General features: G+C 34.6%; 1 protein-coding gene across 7 annotated transcripts in view; it reads right to left on the bottom strand.

Annotated features, from left to right (window-relative positions):
* BBS9 (Bardet-Biedl syndrome 9) overlaps positions 1 to 19,434 on the bottom strand; it is a 422,371-nt gene that overhangs the window by 303,983 nt on the left and 98,954 nt on the right. For all 7 annotated transcript variants that reach the window (XR_011539202.1, XR_011539203.1, XM_070616207.1 and 4 more), the window contains 3 exons: positions 14,513 to 14,597; positions 5,737 to 5,920; positions 4,966 to 5,095 (listed from right to left, as the gene is read on the bottom strand). Coding sequence is in view for 5 of the 7 variants with exons in the window: in XM_070616207.1 (XP_070472308.1) it covers positions 4,966 to 5,095; positions 5,737 to 5,920; positions 14,513 to 14,597 (399 nt within the window). In the remaining 2 variants the exon portion in view is untranslated. The remainder of the gene's footprint in view (positions 1 to 4,965; positions 5,096 to 5,736; positions 5,921 to 14,512; positions 14,598 to 19,434) is intronic.

Genomic DNA, 19,434 nt, shown 5'->3' with positions numbered 1-19,434 from the left:
TTAATTCTGGATGGTAAGATTGAGGTAACTTTGGCGGAAGAATTGTTAGTTTTATTTTTTGTTTTCTTACTTGTACCTTTAAATAATGCTTGAGTTTTAAATAATTCAGCTCTATACTTTTTACAAAAATCACAGTTACTCTTTTCCACAAAAGTTATTTATAAAAAATATAAAGGAGCAACATCAATAAAATTTGAGGGAAAAATGTGACAATACACTTTTACAACACCTTAAACCATTCCTTGGAACATTAAATCAGCCTATTGAGAGAGGAAGCAAAATTAATAAGTTAAAAAATTGTAATCCATGATATAAAAAGAAAAGCAATCTTCAACAGATAAAGAAAAAAATTAAAATTACTATAGGTCTAGATAAAAAGTGAATACAAATTTTAAAACAGTCTGGAAAAAGGGATTAGAAGGGTTTAACAATAATAATTTATAGCTAAAACTTTATGTTACTGTAGCAAAGAACAAACAGTAAGAAAGCGTGTGTGGGTGTGTGGAGATGAATATGTATTAGAACAAACACATGTACACACCCACGTCTGTGTATGACGGTGGTGGAGGGAATGGGGAAATAGGAAAAGAGAAAGAAGTGTATTAAACACCATGACTATCATGGAGAGAAAGATTCACTTCATTTTTGGGTTATGGCAACACTGAAAAGTAAACACTAATAGAAACAAAGAAGAGATATGTATGTGTGTGTACCACTCAAGACATGGGAGAATCCAAGTACAAAGAAACCTCAACTCACATACAAAAGACGGAAACCAAAGGAAATAGTATCACAAGTAGAGAATGCCATACAAGATGAAAAATGACCAAATATATTGATTGTAACAATTGTACGTGGGTTAATTAAAGGACAACGGTCTTCAAAATGGTTTGAAAAACCCAATCAAATTCTGTTTACAAGAGATACATTCAAAATAAAGTTATAAGTTAAAGAAGCATAGACAATAGCATACCAATAGTTAATAACAAAGTGAACTCAAAGCAAACAAAACAAAACAAAGAAGCAAACAAAAAATATTAATTTTTAATTAAAACAAATTTTAAATTTAAAACAAAATTTTTAAAACTCACCAAAACAAATAAAATAACTATCATAATCATCAGCTGAATACATAGAACTAGAATATATAAACCAAAAATGCTTAGATATTCGACAAAAAATTGATAGAAAAATATAGTAATGAAAGACTAACATTGCAGTCCTGCACTGTGACAGATTAATAGAGAAAAATATGAATAAGAATGCAGAAGCTCTGAAAAATCAGAATTTATGCTTTACCCTAATTCCAGGAATATTTACAAATTTTATGTAGCATTATTAAGCCACAAAGAAAATCCTTAAAAATATAACATAGCAAAAAGTGTATATACAAGTCGATATTCTTTTTCTACAAAGCATAGGAAAAAAAAGATGACAAATTAACAGCAAAAGTTAAAACCAAAAAAGAAAAAGTCACTTTGAAATTTAAAAACTCTCCTAATAAATTTGTTCTCAAAGAAATAATATCCGTCTGTTTACGAGTCTCAATTTTTTCATATTTTAAAAAGGTTTTTCAACTAAAAACTCTTATAAGGTCTTCCTAGACACTCCTCCTCCTGACACACACAAAGCCCAATGATTTTTATGTTTTTACCAAGATATACCAAACGTTCAGCCATCCTGGTGGTCTAGTGGTTAAGATTCTGGACTCTCACCACAGTGCCCCAGGGTTCATCTTCCTGGTCAGGGAAACACATCACCCATCTGTCAGCTGCAGGGTCACCCTCAGGGGACAGGTTTCAGTGGAGCTCCCAGACTAGGAAGAAGGACCTAGCCACCAATTGTCAAAAAATTGGCCACGAAAACCCTATGAAGAGCTGCAGAGCACGGTCTGATACGGATACAAAAAGACCAGGCAGGGTTCTGCTCTGCTGTACAGATGGTCACCAGGGGTTGGAATCGACTCCACGGGTGCTAACAGCAAACCACATGTTGAGCTGACTGATCAATCAGTGTGATATGCAAAAGTAGAAAAGGTCCCTGCTTTAAAGGAGTGCACTGGGGAGAAGTCACCAACAAAATATAAGAAGAAAGAGACCAGTGTATTTGTAGAGACGGAAGGCTTTCTTACGTGACTTGTTAGGACCCTAAGATAGAAGAAATTTGAAAATCTAGAGAAGAAACGGGGGAAATATTCTGGTCAAGAATACCATATCAATGAAGGCTAAAGAATAAAATGTTAAATACTGAAGTTATAATAAGTTACTGTAGTGGATATAGCCTAGGAAGAAAAACACTGAAGTACTAGACCAAATTGTTTATATTAAAAAATGAGCTGCAATAAGATTTTAAAGCGCTATGGCTGTGGCTGCCAGCTAAAGTTTGGAAAGGTCCTCATCTCTAATGTTCATTCCACTTATGGGTATATTTCATACCTCTAGAGAGAATAACGTTACCGATAAATGATGATCTTTATTTGCCATTTGGGAAACTGGCCACAGCAGAGGTAAGATACTCGGCAGACTTCCATAGCTACTTCATGAAATAAGAGGAAAACAGTAATAGCTAAGAATTTAAAGAACATTGTCACATTCAGGCTCTTCTGATTCTGTAACTTTTATCGTATTTATTTCATATTCCCATAGTCTAACCCACAAAATTTAAAATAAACTAAAAGAACACTATCTAATCAAGAATGCCATTTACCCTGAAAAGAAAGAAAGAAACAGACAGATTTAGCAGTGCTTTATAATAAACAAGGTAGAAAGGACTAGGACTGCCAAGTAGATGGGAGTGGGAGGAAATAAAGCATCTTAGTTTCTGAGCAAAACGCTGTTATTAAGTATAATTGCATCAACTTGATCCAAATCCAATATTTCTTATTCATTGAAAAGAAGCATATTAAAATAGCAGCAATTTCCTTTACAAATAAACACATTCAGCCAAGGAAGTTTCTACCAAAAAAGTTTAACTCTAAAAGTAATAAAAAACAGAAGCAAAATTATTTCAGTGCTTCTAATTTCAAATAATAACTTCTAAATATAAATATGCTACAGCTAAGTCAGTAATAATCACTGTATCACTGTTAAAATTCTACTAAATACTGCAATGAAATTCTTTTAAACAGTCTAACCCTATATTTTTATGTTAAAGTATATAAAATAAGAAAAGTCTTCCATTAAATAATAACAATTTATTGCTCTACATTAATTAACTGTGGAAAACACTAATGGCAATATTTGCATTTAATTGTTTATAATCATGATCTTGAAAATCTATGAGAAATAGGAAGCTTCCCTCACAAGCACCTAAGTTTAGATGTGACAGGCTACTTTTGAATGTAAGTATCTTGATGCATACTATACGGAAATTCGGTTTTGTAATAATTTCAGTTACTGTTGGACTCATGACTTGAAAGTTGCATCTGGACCAGAAACTATAAATTAACCATAAATATCTGCTGCGAAGCCATATCTTTGAGCCTCCCTGAGTACAGTGACTCTTGAAATAGGCACATTCCTTGTAAATAATTTACGTGTAAGGTAAGTATTTCAACTAAATGTTCTCAACAAGTTCTTTCTATCCATCACTCTCCCATGCCCCACATACACACAAAAACCACAATGACTTTTTAGCATTTAAAGATACTGCTTCCTGAGGGGTGTGAAGACTCTAAGCCAAGATGGGCTGCACACCTACCAGTGTAGATCTGTCTTCTTGCACCTGAGCTGTCACTTGGGGGGCCAAAGAGAACAGCACTTGGATGGATATATGGACTGCTGCGAGAATTACTCTCGCAAAAGAGAAATATTTGATGTTGCCCTGCTGGCAAGATGTTTTTCCTGTTCTAAATCCTTCTAAGTAAATCTGATGCAAAATGTCTGGTGACTCTGAGTGTTTCATTGAACTTAAAAGACCATCTGTTGGACATTGCAAAAGCCAAACTCAAAATTTCAAATTTTTCTTCAGATACAAAATAACTATAACTTGTGTTAAGTGCATAACAATTACATGATGGTATTTTCTCATAAAACATTAGAAAGCAACTTCTTTTAAAAATATTCAATGTTTTCAAAACACTGTTTCCATTTTTCCAATATTCAGGCTTTAGATTAACCCTTAACACAAACATGAACATCCTTCATTGAGCTCCAACGATATTTCACACTCGACCTCTTAATTTGGGAGATTAGTCATATTGATCAGATACTATAGGTGTCACTGAAAATCCTACATATGGTTTTTAAATGTGTAATAAAACAATCTAAATGAGAACAACTGAATAGATCTGGGAATCTATGAAGCTTTATAGAAAGTTGTGCTTCTATACATTTACTGAGATTTTCAATTCCTAAACATAATCTAAGATGCAAAAGAGTTTGCCAGGATCTTGCCTTTTATACTGATAACCTAGAAAAATTACACACACTTAGATGTCTCATTTCTCTCATTTTTTTATAAAATTCATAAATTTAATGTTGACATATACTTTGTCTTTCATTTTAAATGCAAAGTGGCCCCATTTAAAATCTAAACTGTCTAAAACACATAATCACTAGAATTCTGCATCACTTGACATAATAAAGTTTAAAACAAGTTCTGAAGTGTAATATTCTCACAGCCTATTAATAAATGATCTGTAATTGGAACCCATCAAAAGCTTGAAGAAATCCTTTTCTATTTTAAGGAAAATAATCTATCAAGCAAACCATTTTCTTGAAATCTTCAATATACAAAAGATATCTTGCCAGAATGAAAATGATTAATGAGGCTAATTAAGGCTTTTTTATATCCTTCTTTTTCAATAAAGTTATATGTTAAGTTATTTCTATTGTTGACATTCATACTACAATGTCACTTGTCATTTTCTAGTAAAATCCCTTGTCATTTTTTCATAAAACTTCTAGAAAATTCCTTGACTGAGATCCTCTAAAAAAAAAAACTATGTTAAATTAAATCACTTACTGCAAACAGCCCACTCTTACTGCTACAGGAACGTGGGGAAGTTGAGTGGCCCACTTCAGTGTCACATCCTGATAAATATGCAACATGTTATTATGGTTTCCAATCAAAGTATTTATTGTTCCTTCAGAAACTGTAGGTTAAAGATAAAGAGAATAATAAGAAAACAGTTATTTGCAAGAGTGTATTATACCTCTTTTAGGATATTAATGATACAAACTAATACTCATAGCTTTATCTTAACGAATAAAGATTTTAATAAAATAATATTTTTCAACTTTAAGCTACCAATATCAAAAAGAACAAGAATCATTTTACAGAGTTGGAAACTGTAACTAGAGAGTAGCCAACATTTTTTCATTTCACTTAGAAAGCATGAATTTCATTCACATTTAACACATTTAAGCTAGTGAGCTTAAGCATTCACTACAGATAAGTCATTCTATTAGACATTACTATGCTCCATTCTGCTTGTAAAAGAGTCTCATGTTCTCTTGGAAGCATCCTGAACAGCCACATTACAGAAAGCATTAATGTCTACTGGAGGCCAATTCTACTAGTCATTTTGTACAAAGTAAAATGACTGACAAAACCAAATGTGTGATTTATATCAAACTTCTATTCAAACTTTGCAAGTTAAAGTTTCCACGACATGTTCACTATAAAACTATTTTCCTAGATTTTTAAAATATATTTGTGTGAATGTGGCTTTTTCAGATGTATATAACATAGCCTTGACATATGGGAAAGATAAAAGAAAATCTGTCTACACACCTGAGCAATATGGGAGAAAACAACTTGGGCTACAATCAAGTTTCTTCATGAATCGAATTTGCCCATTATCCTTAAGGCAAAAAAAGTTTCTTTCACCAAGAACAAAAACAGATGATGCTGACTGATTGAAAGAGACAATACATATATCAAGGGCTTGCTCGCCAATATTTAGAGTCCAATCCACCTGCAAAGCAAAACCTCAGATCAATTTAGTAGCTAAAAACAGAACATTTCAGTCATTTTCATAACGATACAATTAAGAAACTGCTTTGTGATAAAGCAGACATAAAGTTTGGCTAATTTTCATTCACTTTTTTTTTTTTTGGCTATGACCGTATTTCTGATATTTTATAGACTCTTAGCAGATTTTGCCTCATCTTTTACCAGATGATAATAGCTATTCAGTGGTTCAACAATACTCATAACAAATTTAAACAAGGACGTAAAAGATCGGTACATTGAAAACTATAAAACATTGATGAAAGAAATTGAAGACACAAATAAACGGAAAGATATACTGGGTTCATGAATTGGAAGAAATAACATTGTTAAAATGTCCATACTACTCAAAGTGATCTACAGATTCAAATGCCTATCCAAATCCCAATGGCATTTTTCAGAGAAATAGAAAAACAATCCTAAAATTTGTATGTAACCACAAAAGATCCCAGATAGCCAAAGCAATTTTGCGTAAACAGAAAAAGGCTGGAGACATCACACTACCTGATTTCAAAATATATTACAAGCTATAGTAATCAAAACAGCATAGTAGTGGCATCAAAACAGACATATACACCAATAGAACAGAATAGAGAGCCCAGAAATAAATCCACACATTTATAGTCAATTGATCTTTGACAAAGGTACCAAGAACACACAATGGGGAAAGCACTCTTCAACAAATGCTATTGAGGAAACTGGATATCCACATGCAGAAGAGTGAAATTGGACTCCTATCTCACACCATATACAAAAATCAACTCAAAATGGATTAAAGACTTAAAATAAGACCTGAAACTGTAAAACTACTAGGAGAAAACACAAGGAAAAGCTTCTTGTCATTGGTACGGGAAATGATTTTTTTGGATATGATCCCAAAGCACAGGCAACAAAAGAAAAAATAGACAAATAGGATTGCATCAAACTAAAAAGCTTCTGTGCAGCAAAGGAAATAATCAACAGAGTGAAGAGACAATCTATGGAATGGGAGACAATACTTGCAAACCATACATTCAATAAAAGGTTAATATCCAAAAATACATAAGGAACTCAAACAACACAATAGCAAGAAAATGAACAATCCAATTGAAAAATGGGCAAAAGACCTGAACAGACATTTCTCAAAAGAAGATATAACAATGGTCAATAGGTATATGAAAAATTGCTCAACATCACTAATCAAAAGGGAAATGCAAATCAAACCACCATGAGATATGATCTCATACCTGTTAGAAAGGCTATTATCAAAAAGACAAGAGGTGGTAAACGCTGGCAAGGATGTGGAGAAAAGGGAACCCTTGTGCTTGTTGGTGAGAATGTAAACCAGTACAGCCACTATGGAAAACAGTATGGAGGTTCCTCAAAAAATTAAAAATAGAAATACTATCTGATCCAGAAATCCCACTTCTGGGTATTTATCCAAAGGAACTGAAATCAGTATCTTGAAGAATTAGCTGCACTCTCCTATTCATTGCAGCATTATTCACAATAGCCAAGATATGGAATCAACCTAAGTGTCCATCAATGCATGAATGGATAAAGAAAACGTGGTACATACATACAAAGGAATATTATTTAGCCTTAAAAAAAGAAGTTAATTCTGCCATTTGTAACAGCATGGATGAACTTGGAGAACATTATGCTAAGTAAAATAAGCCAGGTACAGAGACAAATGCTGCATGATCTCATATGTGAAATCTAAAAAAGTCAAACTCATAGAAGCAGAGAGTAAATGGTGGTTGCCAGGGTCTGGGGGATGGGGGAACTGGGGAGATACTGGTCAAAGGGTACAAAGTTTCAGATAAGCAGGATGAATGAGTTCTGGAGATCTAATGTACAGTATGGTGATGATAGTTATAAAACTGTGTTGTATACTTGAAATTTAAGAGAGTAGATCTTAAATGTTCTTACCACAAGAAAAATAACTATATGAGGTGATACATATGTTAATTACCTTGATTTTGGTAATCATTTCACGATCTATATTTATATCAAAATATCATATTGTACACCATAAATATAAACAGTTTTTACTTCTCACTTATACCTCAATAAAGCTGGAGGGGGAAAAAAGGGGTAGCGGAGAGGGTGGGAGAATACCCCATGTAAAGTGAGCTACTTGTACAAAAGTTCCATCAAGGAGAAGGAGGCACCATGCTCGTTAAAAAATTTATATATATATATACTCATAATGAAGTTACCTGCTTCACTGAAAAATTTCCATAAGAAATCTATTGTGTTTACTTCACAAATCAAATGTAATAATCAGTAGTACAGACAGGATCCTCTACACATATGAACTACTCCAGGGTACTCATCTCTGGAACATGGTCAATGTTTAATAAATGCTCCTTAAAATAATGAAAGAATGAATGTAAAATGGGCATGTAAAAGAATAGTTCTTCAGAATTCAGCTCCAAAGCAATTAATATTTCCAAATCAAGAAAATGAAAAAGAGCAAAGGTATACTATTTTGAAAATCATTGGCTGACAGGCATATATTGTATATGGCAATGACAGTGAGATAGCTGCCCAAAAATATCTAGACAAAGAGGAAATAAAATTGCCCTCAAAGTTAGACTATAGTCAACATATAATGGGTCACAAAAGAGATATGAAAAGTCACATTAAAGATACAGATGGATTTCTGGCCATCAAGACATGATTTAGGTATTAATCTATCTACTTGAGGTATTAAAATATCTGAAGTAGGTATGAAACATAAGTGGGGCTGGTCAGAGAGACAAATATTGTCAATGTGTATATAAAAACAATCTGGAGAAGGGAGACAGCATAGTAAATATAGGTGAATGCATCATTGTCTTAATCTGAATTAGAATTTAACCCAAGAAATCATTTTATTACCATTTAGTTCAAGGGTAGCTTATCTAGAAAAGATTCCACTAGACCAAGACATGAATATTAGCCCCTGGCAGTTACATTTCTCATTACATTTTATAGGCTCCCATTCTAGCATTATATATGTGTCTGTAACTTGGGCTGATGTGCCCCTGACTCAGAGATGACAATTCATTCAGAGAGGACAGGCAAATCAAGTCTCTGAGGCCACAGGCTGAGATCCAGCTGGCAAATACTTTGAATTCACTAGGTACTGAGTTCCACTCTCTGTGACCTCTCATCATGGAAATACACCACATTCTGAATTAATGAGTCTCAAAAAACACGGAAGTTTACTAAGAACAAAAATAAAAAAATTCTTCCACTTCCAGCCAAGATGAAGTAATAGGAAAAGAAATTACCATCCCATCTGAAACAATCATAACATGGACAAAATACACAAAACAATAGTTTGCAAGGCACTGGACATCAGACAACAAAGGAGAGCAATCCCTTAAAGACAGAAAGCAAATGAGGCAAGTGGTAGGATTGCTGCAGCCATGAGAGAGTTTTCAGGCTGTGGCACAGGGAGGGAGAACCCAGGTGGAGCCCAACAGACTCCCTGAGTTGAGAAGATGGAAGCTGAGAGTGCAGAGAAAGCAAGGCAGTTAGAGTTCGCAGGACAGTATACCACAGAGGAGAGAGCAGCACAGGGACAAAACTCTGAGATCTGCAAAGAATCCTCCCAAATAATTTAGCAGAATACTTATCAGCACATTCATGTAAGGAAACTACCCAAGGCCAGGGAAAGAATCACCCAAAAGGATTAGAGGTAACAGTGCTCAGCATTCACACAGAGCCTGGAATACTGCCTACACCTGCCAGTCAGACCGGAACACCTCATAATTCAAAGGGAACTGGGGAGAGCACTCAGAAGGGTCTTGCCTCAGAAGCAGAGAATAAGTAGCCTAGAATGAGCACTGCTCTGGTCCCACCTAAGAAGTCTTAAAAGCCACCCAAAAGGATCCCAAGTAACTTAACTGCATCCCAGCCTAAGCACAAGAACAGTTACAGAACTTCAAAAATATCTAGCACCCAACAAAGTAAAATTGACTATATCTGGCATCTAATAAAAATTACTGGGCATGTAAAGAAACAGGAAAATGTGATCCACAATAATGAGATAAATAAATCAAGTGAAACTGACTCAAAACTGATACAGACGTTAGAATTCAAAAACAAAGGCATTAAAACAATTACTATAACTGTATTCTACATCTTCAAACAGTTAAGTAGAGACATGGAAGACACAAAAAACATTGAACTTTAGAAATGGAAACTATACCAGATGGGAATTAATACCAGATCAGACACTGCAGAAAAAAGATTACTGACCTTGAAAACATAGCAGTAGAAATTACTCAAAATGAAGTAGAGAGAAAAGAATTTTTAACAAATGAAAAGAAGAACCAACCCCATGGCCGAGTGGTTAAGTTCACATGCTCTACTTTGGCGGGTTTCACCAGTTTGGATCGTGGGCATGGATATGGCACTGCTTGTCAGGCCATGCTTAGGTGGCGTCCCACATAGCACAACCAGAAGGACCTACAACTAGAATACACAGCTATGTACTGGGGGGCTTTGGGGAGAAGAAGAAGAAAAAGAAAGACTGGCAAGAGATGTCGGCTCAGGTGCCAATCTTTACAAAAAGAAAAAGAAAAGAAAATCTGGGAGCTGTGAGACAACTTCAAGTAGCCTAAATGTGTATGTAATTGGAGTCCCCAAAGGAGAGGAAAAAGATGGAGGACAGAAAAAGTACTTGAAGAATTAATAGCCAAAATTTTCTAAATTTTATGAAAACTACAAATTCACAGATGCAAGAAACTCAACAAATCCTAAGCACAAAAGAAAAGAAATAAAAGAAAACTACACAAACCATATCATAATCTAATTGCTCAAAACAAGTGACAAGAGAAAATTTGAAAAGCAGCCAGAGAAAAAAGACATTACGTACAAAGAAACAAAGATAAGGAAAACAGCAGATTTCTCATGAGAACAATGCAAGCAAGAAGATAGTGGAGCAACCTCTTAAATTACTGGCGGGAAAAATCTTTCAATCTAAAATTTTATACCAAAAAATATTTTTAAACAAAGGCAAAAATACTTTTATAGACATACAAAACCTGAAAGAATTGATCACCCACACTGAAAGAAATGTGAAAGGAAGTCTTTCGGGAGGAAAGAAAATGACACCAGATGGAAATATGGAGCTACAGAAATTAATGAAGTTAAGTTACCAGAAAAGGTAACTACATGGGTAAATATATGATATTTTTCTTATAATTTAAATCTCATTAAAAGATATTGACTATTTAAACAAAAATATAACAATGTAATATGGAGTTTATAGTGTATATAAAATTAAAATATATGACAATAGCACAAAAGCTAGAAGGTGAGAAACAGAAGTATGATTCTCATACTATATGTGAAGCACTATAATACCAACTGAAAGCAGACTGTGATAAGTTAAAGATATACACTGTTAACTCTAAAGCAACCACCAAAATAACAACACAAAGAGTTATGGCTAATAAGCCAACAAAGATAAAATAGAATCATAAAAAATATTAGGTAACTCCAAAAGAAAGCAGAAAAACAGGAAAAAGCAAACAAGGAACAGATGGGACAAATAGAAATCATATGGCCAGATGATAGACTTAAATCTACCCATATCAATAGTCATATGAGCTGTAAATGGTCTAAAAAACCCAATTAAAGGGAGACCATATCACATTGGATAAAAAAGCAAAAGACCCAACCATATGCTGTTCACAAAAAATGTGCTTTAAGTACAAAGACACAAATTGATTAAAAGTAAAAAGATGGAAAAAGACTATCAAGATAACACTAATCAAAAGAAAACTGAGTGACTATATTACTAACAGATTAAGTAGGTTTTAGAGCAAAGACTACAGAGCAAAAGGATAAAGAGGGTGATTTCATAAAGAAAGGGGAGGCATGTTCATTGAGACATAACAATCTTAAATGTTTATGTACCTAATAACAAAATTTTATAAGACATGAAGCAAAAGACTGATAAAATTGCAAAGAGAAACAGACAATCCACAATTACAGTCAGAGATTTCAATAGCCCTGCCTCAGTAACTGACAGAAATTAGTCAAAAAAACTAATAAGGACATTCTTTTCAGGTACGCACTGAAGACTGACCAAGATAGACCATAACCTAGGCAATAATCTCAATAAACTTAAAAAAATTCAAGTCATACAAAGTATTTCTCTGACCACAATGGAATTAAATTAAAAATCAACAAATAGTTAAAAGGTAGCTCTGAGTAACATAGGCAGCTATTAACTGTCTTTCCACAACTACTTTATTAAAAGCGTTCCACTGGATAAATTTGTTTCTCTGCAACAGATTTAATAACGTTCCACTGCATCACAGTCCCGCCAACTGACTGTGGTGTAATGAAAGGAAGTTTTACTGCTGTTTCTTACTCCATTAATTACTGGAGAATGCAAAAATCACTCAACTGCAATTGACTTCAAAATACATCCTCCATGTGGCACAGAGCAGTAGCAATAAATATTTGCAAATAAATGAGGGAAGAATATTCTAGACTGAAGGAAAACCATATGCAGTAGCCTAGAATCAAGAAGAGTCATGGACTATTTGGAACAGTAAGAAGCCCCATGTGGCTGGAGTGCAGAACCTAAGGGACAAATAGAAGACTTCCATTGAGGAGAAGGTCAAGGACAATTTGATCACCATCATCATTGTCACCTTCATCATCCAGATATTTTGCTAAGTGCTTTACACATATTTCTAATGGTGACCTTGTAAATAGGCATTATCACCATTTTGCAACTGAAACTTAACAAAGTTAACAAACTTGCTCAAAATAAGTCGTAAGATAATGTTATAAACATTATGATCTCAATAAAATTACTTGAAAAAAAACGTAAAGTATAGCTCCCAAGATCTGACTCAAAAGTCTATGTTTTAACTATAATTACCATGGTGCCTCCAAATTTTGTGCAAAATTCTATTTGTATTTGTTGTGCTCTTTCACCTTTTACTATCTTGAGAAATGCTGTCATCTCGTTCTTGACTCTTTCCAAGTTAGCCTTCCTTTCTACCATCTCCGTTAACTTCTGTATCCTAACACAGATTATTAGTCTTCTCTGATAATTCTTTTTTCCTTAGTATACTAAATTCCACGTTGTTTCTTCATTAAGTTCCTTGCATGTGTGTCCTTCTCAAATTTACTTTACTGTTTCCATCATAATTTTCAGTTCCTTCTATTTTTTGCCTTCCTGTCTATGGAGGCTCCCAGGATGAGGAAGAGCTCACAATCATCATCTGTTCCCTAATTCCCATTAACCTGAGAATTTATCATTTACAACTTTTCTTCAAACTACTTTTCAAGTTATCAAACTTCCACCTTTGTCTTTGAGCTAATTTTATCTTTGTGAGCTATAAATTTTTATGCTTTACTTATGTATTTGGTCACATACCTACTAGTAGCATTATTTTTGCCTTTTAAAAGATTTTTTTAGTTTTCCTCTTTTTATTTTGTTTATAATTACTTCAGTTAAAGGTGACACCATCTGGAATGTAAATTAGTGCAGCCATTATGGAAAACAGTAAGGAGAGTCCTCAAAAAATTAAAAATAGAAGTACCATACGATTCAGCTCTTCCACTTCTGGGTACTTAGCCAAAGAACACTAAAACGCTAATTTGAAAAGATACATGCACCCTTATGTTCATTGCAGCATTATTCACAATAGCCAAGACTTGGAAATAACCTAAGTGTCCATCAATAGATGAATGGATAAAGAAGATGTGGTATAAACACACACACACACACACACACACACACACACACACACACACACACACAATGGAATACTATTCAACCATAAAAAAGATGAAATCTTGCCATTTGTGACAGCATGGATGGACTTTGAGGGTATTAACTAAGCGAAATAAGTCAGATGGAGAAAGAAAAATACCGTATGATTTCACTCACATGGAAGATAAACAAACACAAACATAGATACAGAGAACAGACTGGTGGTTACCAGAGGGGTAGGGGGTGGAGGGGCAGAGTGAAAGGGGTAAAGGGGCATAGGTATACAGTGATGGATGGTAACTAGACTTTTGGTGGTGAAATTTATATAATGTTAATATATAATATTAATCCATATAATATAACATTACACTAACATTATGTAAACTTATATAATGTTATAAATCAATGTTACCTCAATTAAAAAAATGAACTTTGAACTCTATTAAAATGATTTGGTTTTCTCCTTTGAGCCTATGAGATTATTTATAGTAATAAACTTCTAAGATTGTAAATGAAAAAAAAGTAAAAAAAAATAAATTTTTTTAAAAAGTGACCCCATCTGTACTCTATAATTCTAGGGCTATAACTATATAATCTGATATATTATGACCTATGACCAGGCATGTGTCTCTATTGCTCAATATTAGCCAACTAAATCCTTTGATCACTGATATAATAATTTTAAAAAACACAGAAAATAAAAACATAACAGAAAAGAGAAATCGCTGAAATATATATATATATTTTTAATTTTCTTCCCAGGAATTCTAATCTTGAACAAACATCTGTGATTAGATATATCATTACTGAAATTTTTATATATTAAAATAAAGGCCTTACAACTAGTCTTTTTCCAGAACCAAGTTTTTGCTGTTCAGTCTCCTGTCTTTTATCTGCGTCCGTTGCAAAAGCAAGTACTTGGTACCTGTTTGAAAGAAATGGAATAATTATAAGTGATTTTATAGTGTAAAAGTGTAGATTATTTTAAGCTTTAAAAGCACATAATCTTGGGGCCAGCCTGGTGGCACAATAGTTAAGTTCACGTGCATTGCCTCAGTAGTCTGGGGGTTGCAGGTTTGGATCCCAGGTGCAGACCTACACACAGCTCATCAAGCCACGCTGTGGCAGCATCCCACATACAAAACGGAGGAAGACTGCCACAGATATTAGCTCAGGGACAATCTTCCTCAAGCAAAAAGAGAAAGACTGGCAACAGATGTTGGCTGGGGGCCAATCTTCCTTACCAAAAAAGTAAAAATAATTTAGTGCCTAGTACAGCATCTGGTATATATTAGGCACTAAATTATTGATTGATAGATTGACAAACATATAGACAGAGATTTATATAGAGAGATCAATCACCTAGCAGTTTATTTGGTATGTAATAAATTCTCAATAATGGACATTATGACTTTCTATAAGTATTTTCAGCTTTTATTTCAATAGTAATGTTTAGCTCAAATCATTCTTAATAACAATTGATAACTATTATTCAATCCAGAAATGATTAATTTAGCCAATAAAGGTTAAATTCTATTTCCCATTAATTAATGGTATGTTGTTAGAGTAACAATCCTACTCTAAACGAAGAAACTTCAGGCTCCTATTGAACCAAAACTCCTTGCACTGTTCTTCCATAGTTAAGAGGAAAATTAATAAACAGATATATTCAGACACCTCATATGGTCTAAGAGAAAAATTCTGATAGTGTCAAAATCAGGGACCTGAATGAATAAAAGCAATGTGGAATATCTAAATGAGCACTGAAATGTACAGTGGTATTCAAATGTCACATGCCAACTCTTAGACTATCCTATCTTAATCAGCAATACTTCATTTGTAAAAAGCCTCCAATTTCAGTCGGAAGCAGAATGACTATGTATTGATAAACTCTGAAGGCATTTATGAAAATTAGTCTTATAGTTAATATGAAAGGTTACTTATATGAATTTCATTCATTCAACACACATATAATAGGGATCTAATACAAGCATTGACCATGGCAAAAAACTACTACACAGTCTGTATCCATCAGGATCTCCCAAGGTAACTGTGGAGATTCATGTACAAGTGAATAAGTATAAATCAGAGTGCCCTGTGCTAACAGAAGGTATGAACACAGTACCATGGGAGCAAGGTAGCAGAAACAAGTAACTGAGGTGGCGGAAATATACAGTTCTTGGTATAGGTTCAGGAGGAGAAAGCTAGGTTTTAAAGAATAAGTGAAAATTCATCATGCTGGTAAAGATGTAAAAGGCATTATGGCAACATCAACAGTACATACAAAGGCAAGCAGCATGAAAGAGACATGAAAGGCCATGACAAGAGTTTAGGAGAGATGCATGGCAGGGAGGAATAAGCCATAGGAAACAAGACAAAAAGGGTGAGAGGGTGACGAACTCAGCCTTGTCGAACCATGCTTTAAAATTCCATAGGCAGCCGCAGCTCCTGTGCAGTCTCCACACGATCTGAGACTGACCTTCAAAATCCCTAAGTTTCCAAAACTGCCAAATAATTAGACCTCACATTCCAACCACCAAATTGGATTGTTTTACTCTTCCCAGTTCATAGTAACAGAAACAGCATGCACCAGTGACTAGAACATCAGCCCAGAGCTGGTCCAACCTACAGGAGGATGATATGGATATTAATGAGACTGTTGTAAAAATCCAAAGCTTCTGAGCTGTTTGAAGCTTTATATATATACATATATACAAACAAAGAGTTATTATTTCATCTGAGGAATAAGTGAACCCCTAAAGTGGCCTCTTCAACATCAAAACAGGAGGCAGAGACACAGACAAAACTGACTCCTGACTGCCAAATCCAGGCCACTTCTCTTGCTGGAAGACAACTCAGAAGAGTATTTTATGCCTACACATAACTGATGGTAAATTTAGATGATGACACACTTACAATAGCATCTACTTTACAGTTCTTTAAATCCTCTCAACTGTCACCAATAATGTACATGGAAATCTACTTCCAAAACCAAACAATTCCAAGCAGACTTGGAAATTCTAAAATAAAAAAAAACACTTGGATTTTTTTCCTTACGACTCAAGTCTTCAACGATATAAGCTAAAGAATAAAACTCCCTTGTTGAGACTGCTGAAAGAATAACCAGGCCCAACGTAAAAAGATTTCATGAAAGAATGCCATACGTGTTTCTCAGAACAGAAAGGCGCTAATCACAAATACAGCAACTCCAGGTGGACGATGGTGCTTTTTGACCCAAAAGCCACAAATGCTTAAATCCTGTGGAGCGCCAATGACAAATTCAACCATATAATTTAGTGCTCTTCCGCATCACGTCATAAAAACAGCAGCAAGTAACTAAAATATGGATTGAGGTGTCACAGAGCACAAAAGTAAATCCTCCAAAATCATTTATTTTCAAAGGAAACATAGTTGTCACCTCAAAGGGTACCAGGAGATTTGGGGACCTTGATATTTAACCGAGAGATCTCTACTAGAAATGGAAGCTCTGGATACAGAGCATTACTATGTTCATTTCAACTACAGCTAAAACATTTTTGATTATGCCAGGGAGAATCATTTTCATCGAAAGGTGCCAGGAACAAAATAGAAGCTTTCTTTACGAACTTTTCACTCTTTCATCAAGTTCTTGTTAAACACCTACTTTTGACAAGCTGCTTCAGGGGATACAAAATCCCTGCCATCAAGGAGCATTTAGCCTAATCAAGGAGAGAAACAAGCAAACATGTAAGGTCAATGGAAGCGTGAATAGTACTTGTGGAAAGCAGTGAAAAACTACTCTGTGAATTGAGAGAAGGATATGTTACTTACAGCTAGCTCAGGGAAGAACTGAAGGGGAGCAGGGAGGCTTCCAGACATAATTTTCATGTGCAGAGAAGGAAGAAAGAGCATTTCAGACAGAGTACAGCATGGGCAAAAGAGAAGAGGAAGAAAAGCCCAAGAACATACGTGCAGAACACCAAGTATTCCAACTTGGCAAGAGCCTAAGACTGGTGAAGAAAACAATCTTCTTGTTGAAATATTGTCCATTAAAGTCAACAAATGCATTTTAATACTGATTTAAAGCCTATTATCTACTTAGCAATGTATCAGGAGGCACTGTAGGGGGAAGTATATAGCAAAGAGGAGAGAGAATAAGACTCGTGGTGGGTATAATTCTTCAGGGAGCCTCCCTCCATTTAACTCATTTATAGGTCCCACCTCCAGGCCGCCTCAGAATCCTGTGCAAAGTTCTGCTACAGCCTGTATCATAGTGAACTGAAACAGCTGACTGACTTGCTACCTCCCCCACTTGCTTGCATACTGCTTGAGGACATGAAAGAGGTCTTATTTGACTTTGCATTCCCAGTACTTTCCATAGTGTGTGGCACAGAGACACCTCTTGAAAAATGTTTGCTGAATGAATGATTGAACAAATAAACTGAATTATTCCATCAGTGATCAGCTATTTAAGAGAGATTCTGCTCTCAGGAACCTGACAATGAAAGACATACTATGGAACATTTTAGAGTAATACAAGAAGGTAATATATCCTATTGGGGAAAAATCAGCATTTTAGGCAATAACACATCTTGAAGGTGAAAGAAGGAGGATAGTTGAACCAGTTACCTTTAAAAGTCCCTTCCAAATCTGAAAGTCCACATAATAGAGGTAAAATGAGACTGGATTATAAAGAACACCGAATTCCAACATAAGCAGGTTTAGATTTTTTTAATGGGCAACAAAAATTATTCTGACTTAAAGAGGTGTTTTAAAAGGATAGATATGAGAAGGACACTTCAAAGTCTAGATTAGAGATAAGAAATCCAAGTGAGAAGGCCTGAATGCTAATGAGAATGGGAAGCAAGAGCTGAATAAGAGAAAAAAAGGTAGAAAGGTCAGGATTTACTGACTACATAATTCTGACAGGTAAAGGAAAGAAAAAGAGAATAAATAATGATCCAAAGTTTGGACAAAACATAGCCAAGAAAATAGTGGTACCTAAGCCCCTCCTCCCCCTCAAAAAAGACAGACAATTCTTTCTCTTCAAAGGAAAAAAAACAATGCTCAAAGTGTGTCCCTGAATTAGAATCACCTGGAGTGTGTGTTTACAATAATGATTTCTGGGTCTTAACCCCAAACCTACTAAATCAAAATCTAGGGGACTGGGGACTGGGAATCTGCAATTGTGCATTTTATAACAGGTTGTCCAGATGATTCTTCAGCACACTAAAGTTTGAGACCCACTGGCTTCACTGGTTCCTATGTGAACATAATTACGTTAGTTTTAAAGTAATTAAATATCAATCACAAAAATGAAAATGAATTATGTCTCAAAAAGCCTTTTCTCTTAACTCATTACATTCTATTAACTGATTATAAATAGAAGTCTCAAAAGAACAAACGTACGGTTTTCATGCTTTCTCCCATCCTAAATTGTACCAGTGATTATCACTTAATTTAATCTATTAGACTTGAAAGTGTAAATAAATACAGTATATTATTTAATGTTCTAAACCCTCTTGATTATCATCATTTCACATATCTCATGCATTTTTACCATTATAAAAGATCCACATAATGGATAAAGAATGCATTTTTTTAGTCCTAGATAGAGACAAATTTAATGGATTGGTATGTTGGAGAATTACCACAGTTAAAACAGTGGGAGTTTCTGTGAGATTAAATTTACAGATTAAGGAAACCTACACATTGCTTCTTCACCCAATCACTCCTGGAGTTATTACCAAATTAATTCCTGTACACATATTTCAAAGAGGAAG

This window comes from Equus przewalskii, chromosome 4, assembly GCF_037783145.1.
Source record: "Equus przewalskii isolate Varuska chromosome 4, EquPr2, whole genome shotgun sequence".
Taxonomy (NCBI): Eukaryota; Metazoa; Chordata; class Mammalia; order Perissodactyla; family Equidae; genus Equus; species Equus przewalskii.
Note: the sequence above shows the minus strand (reverse complement) of the source record. Positions and strands in the feature narration are given on the sequence as shown.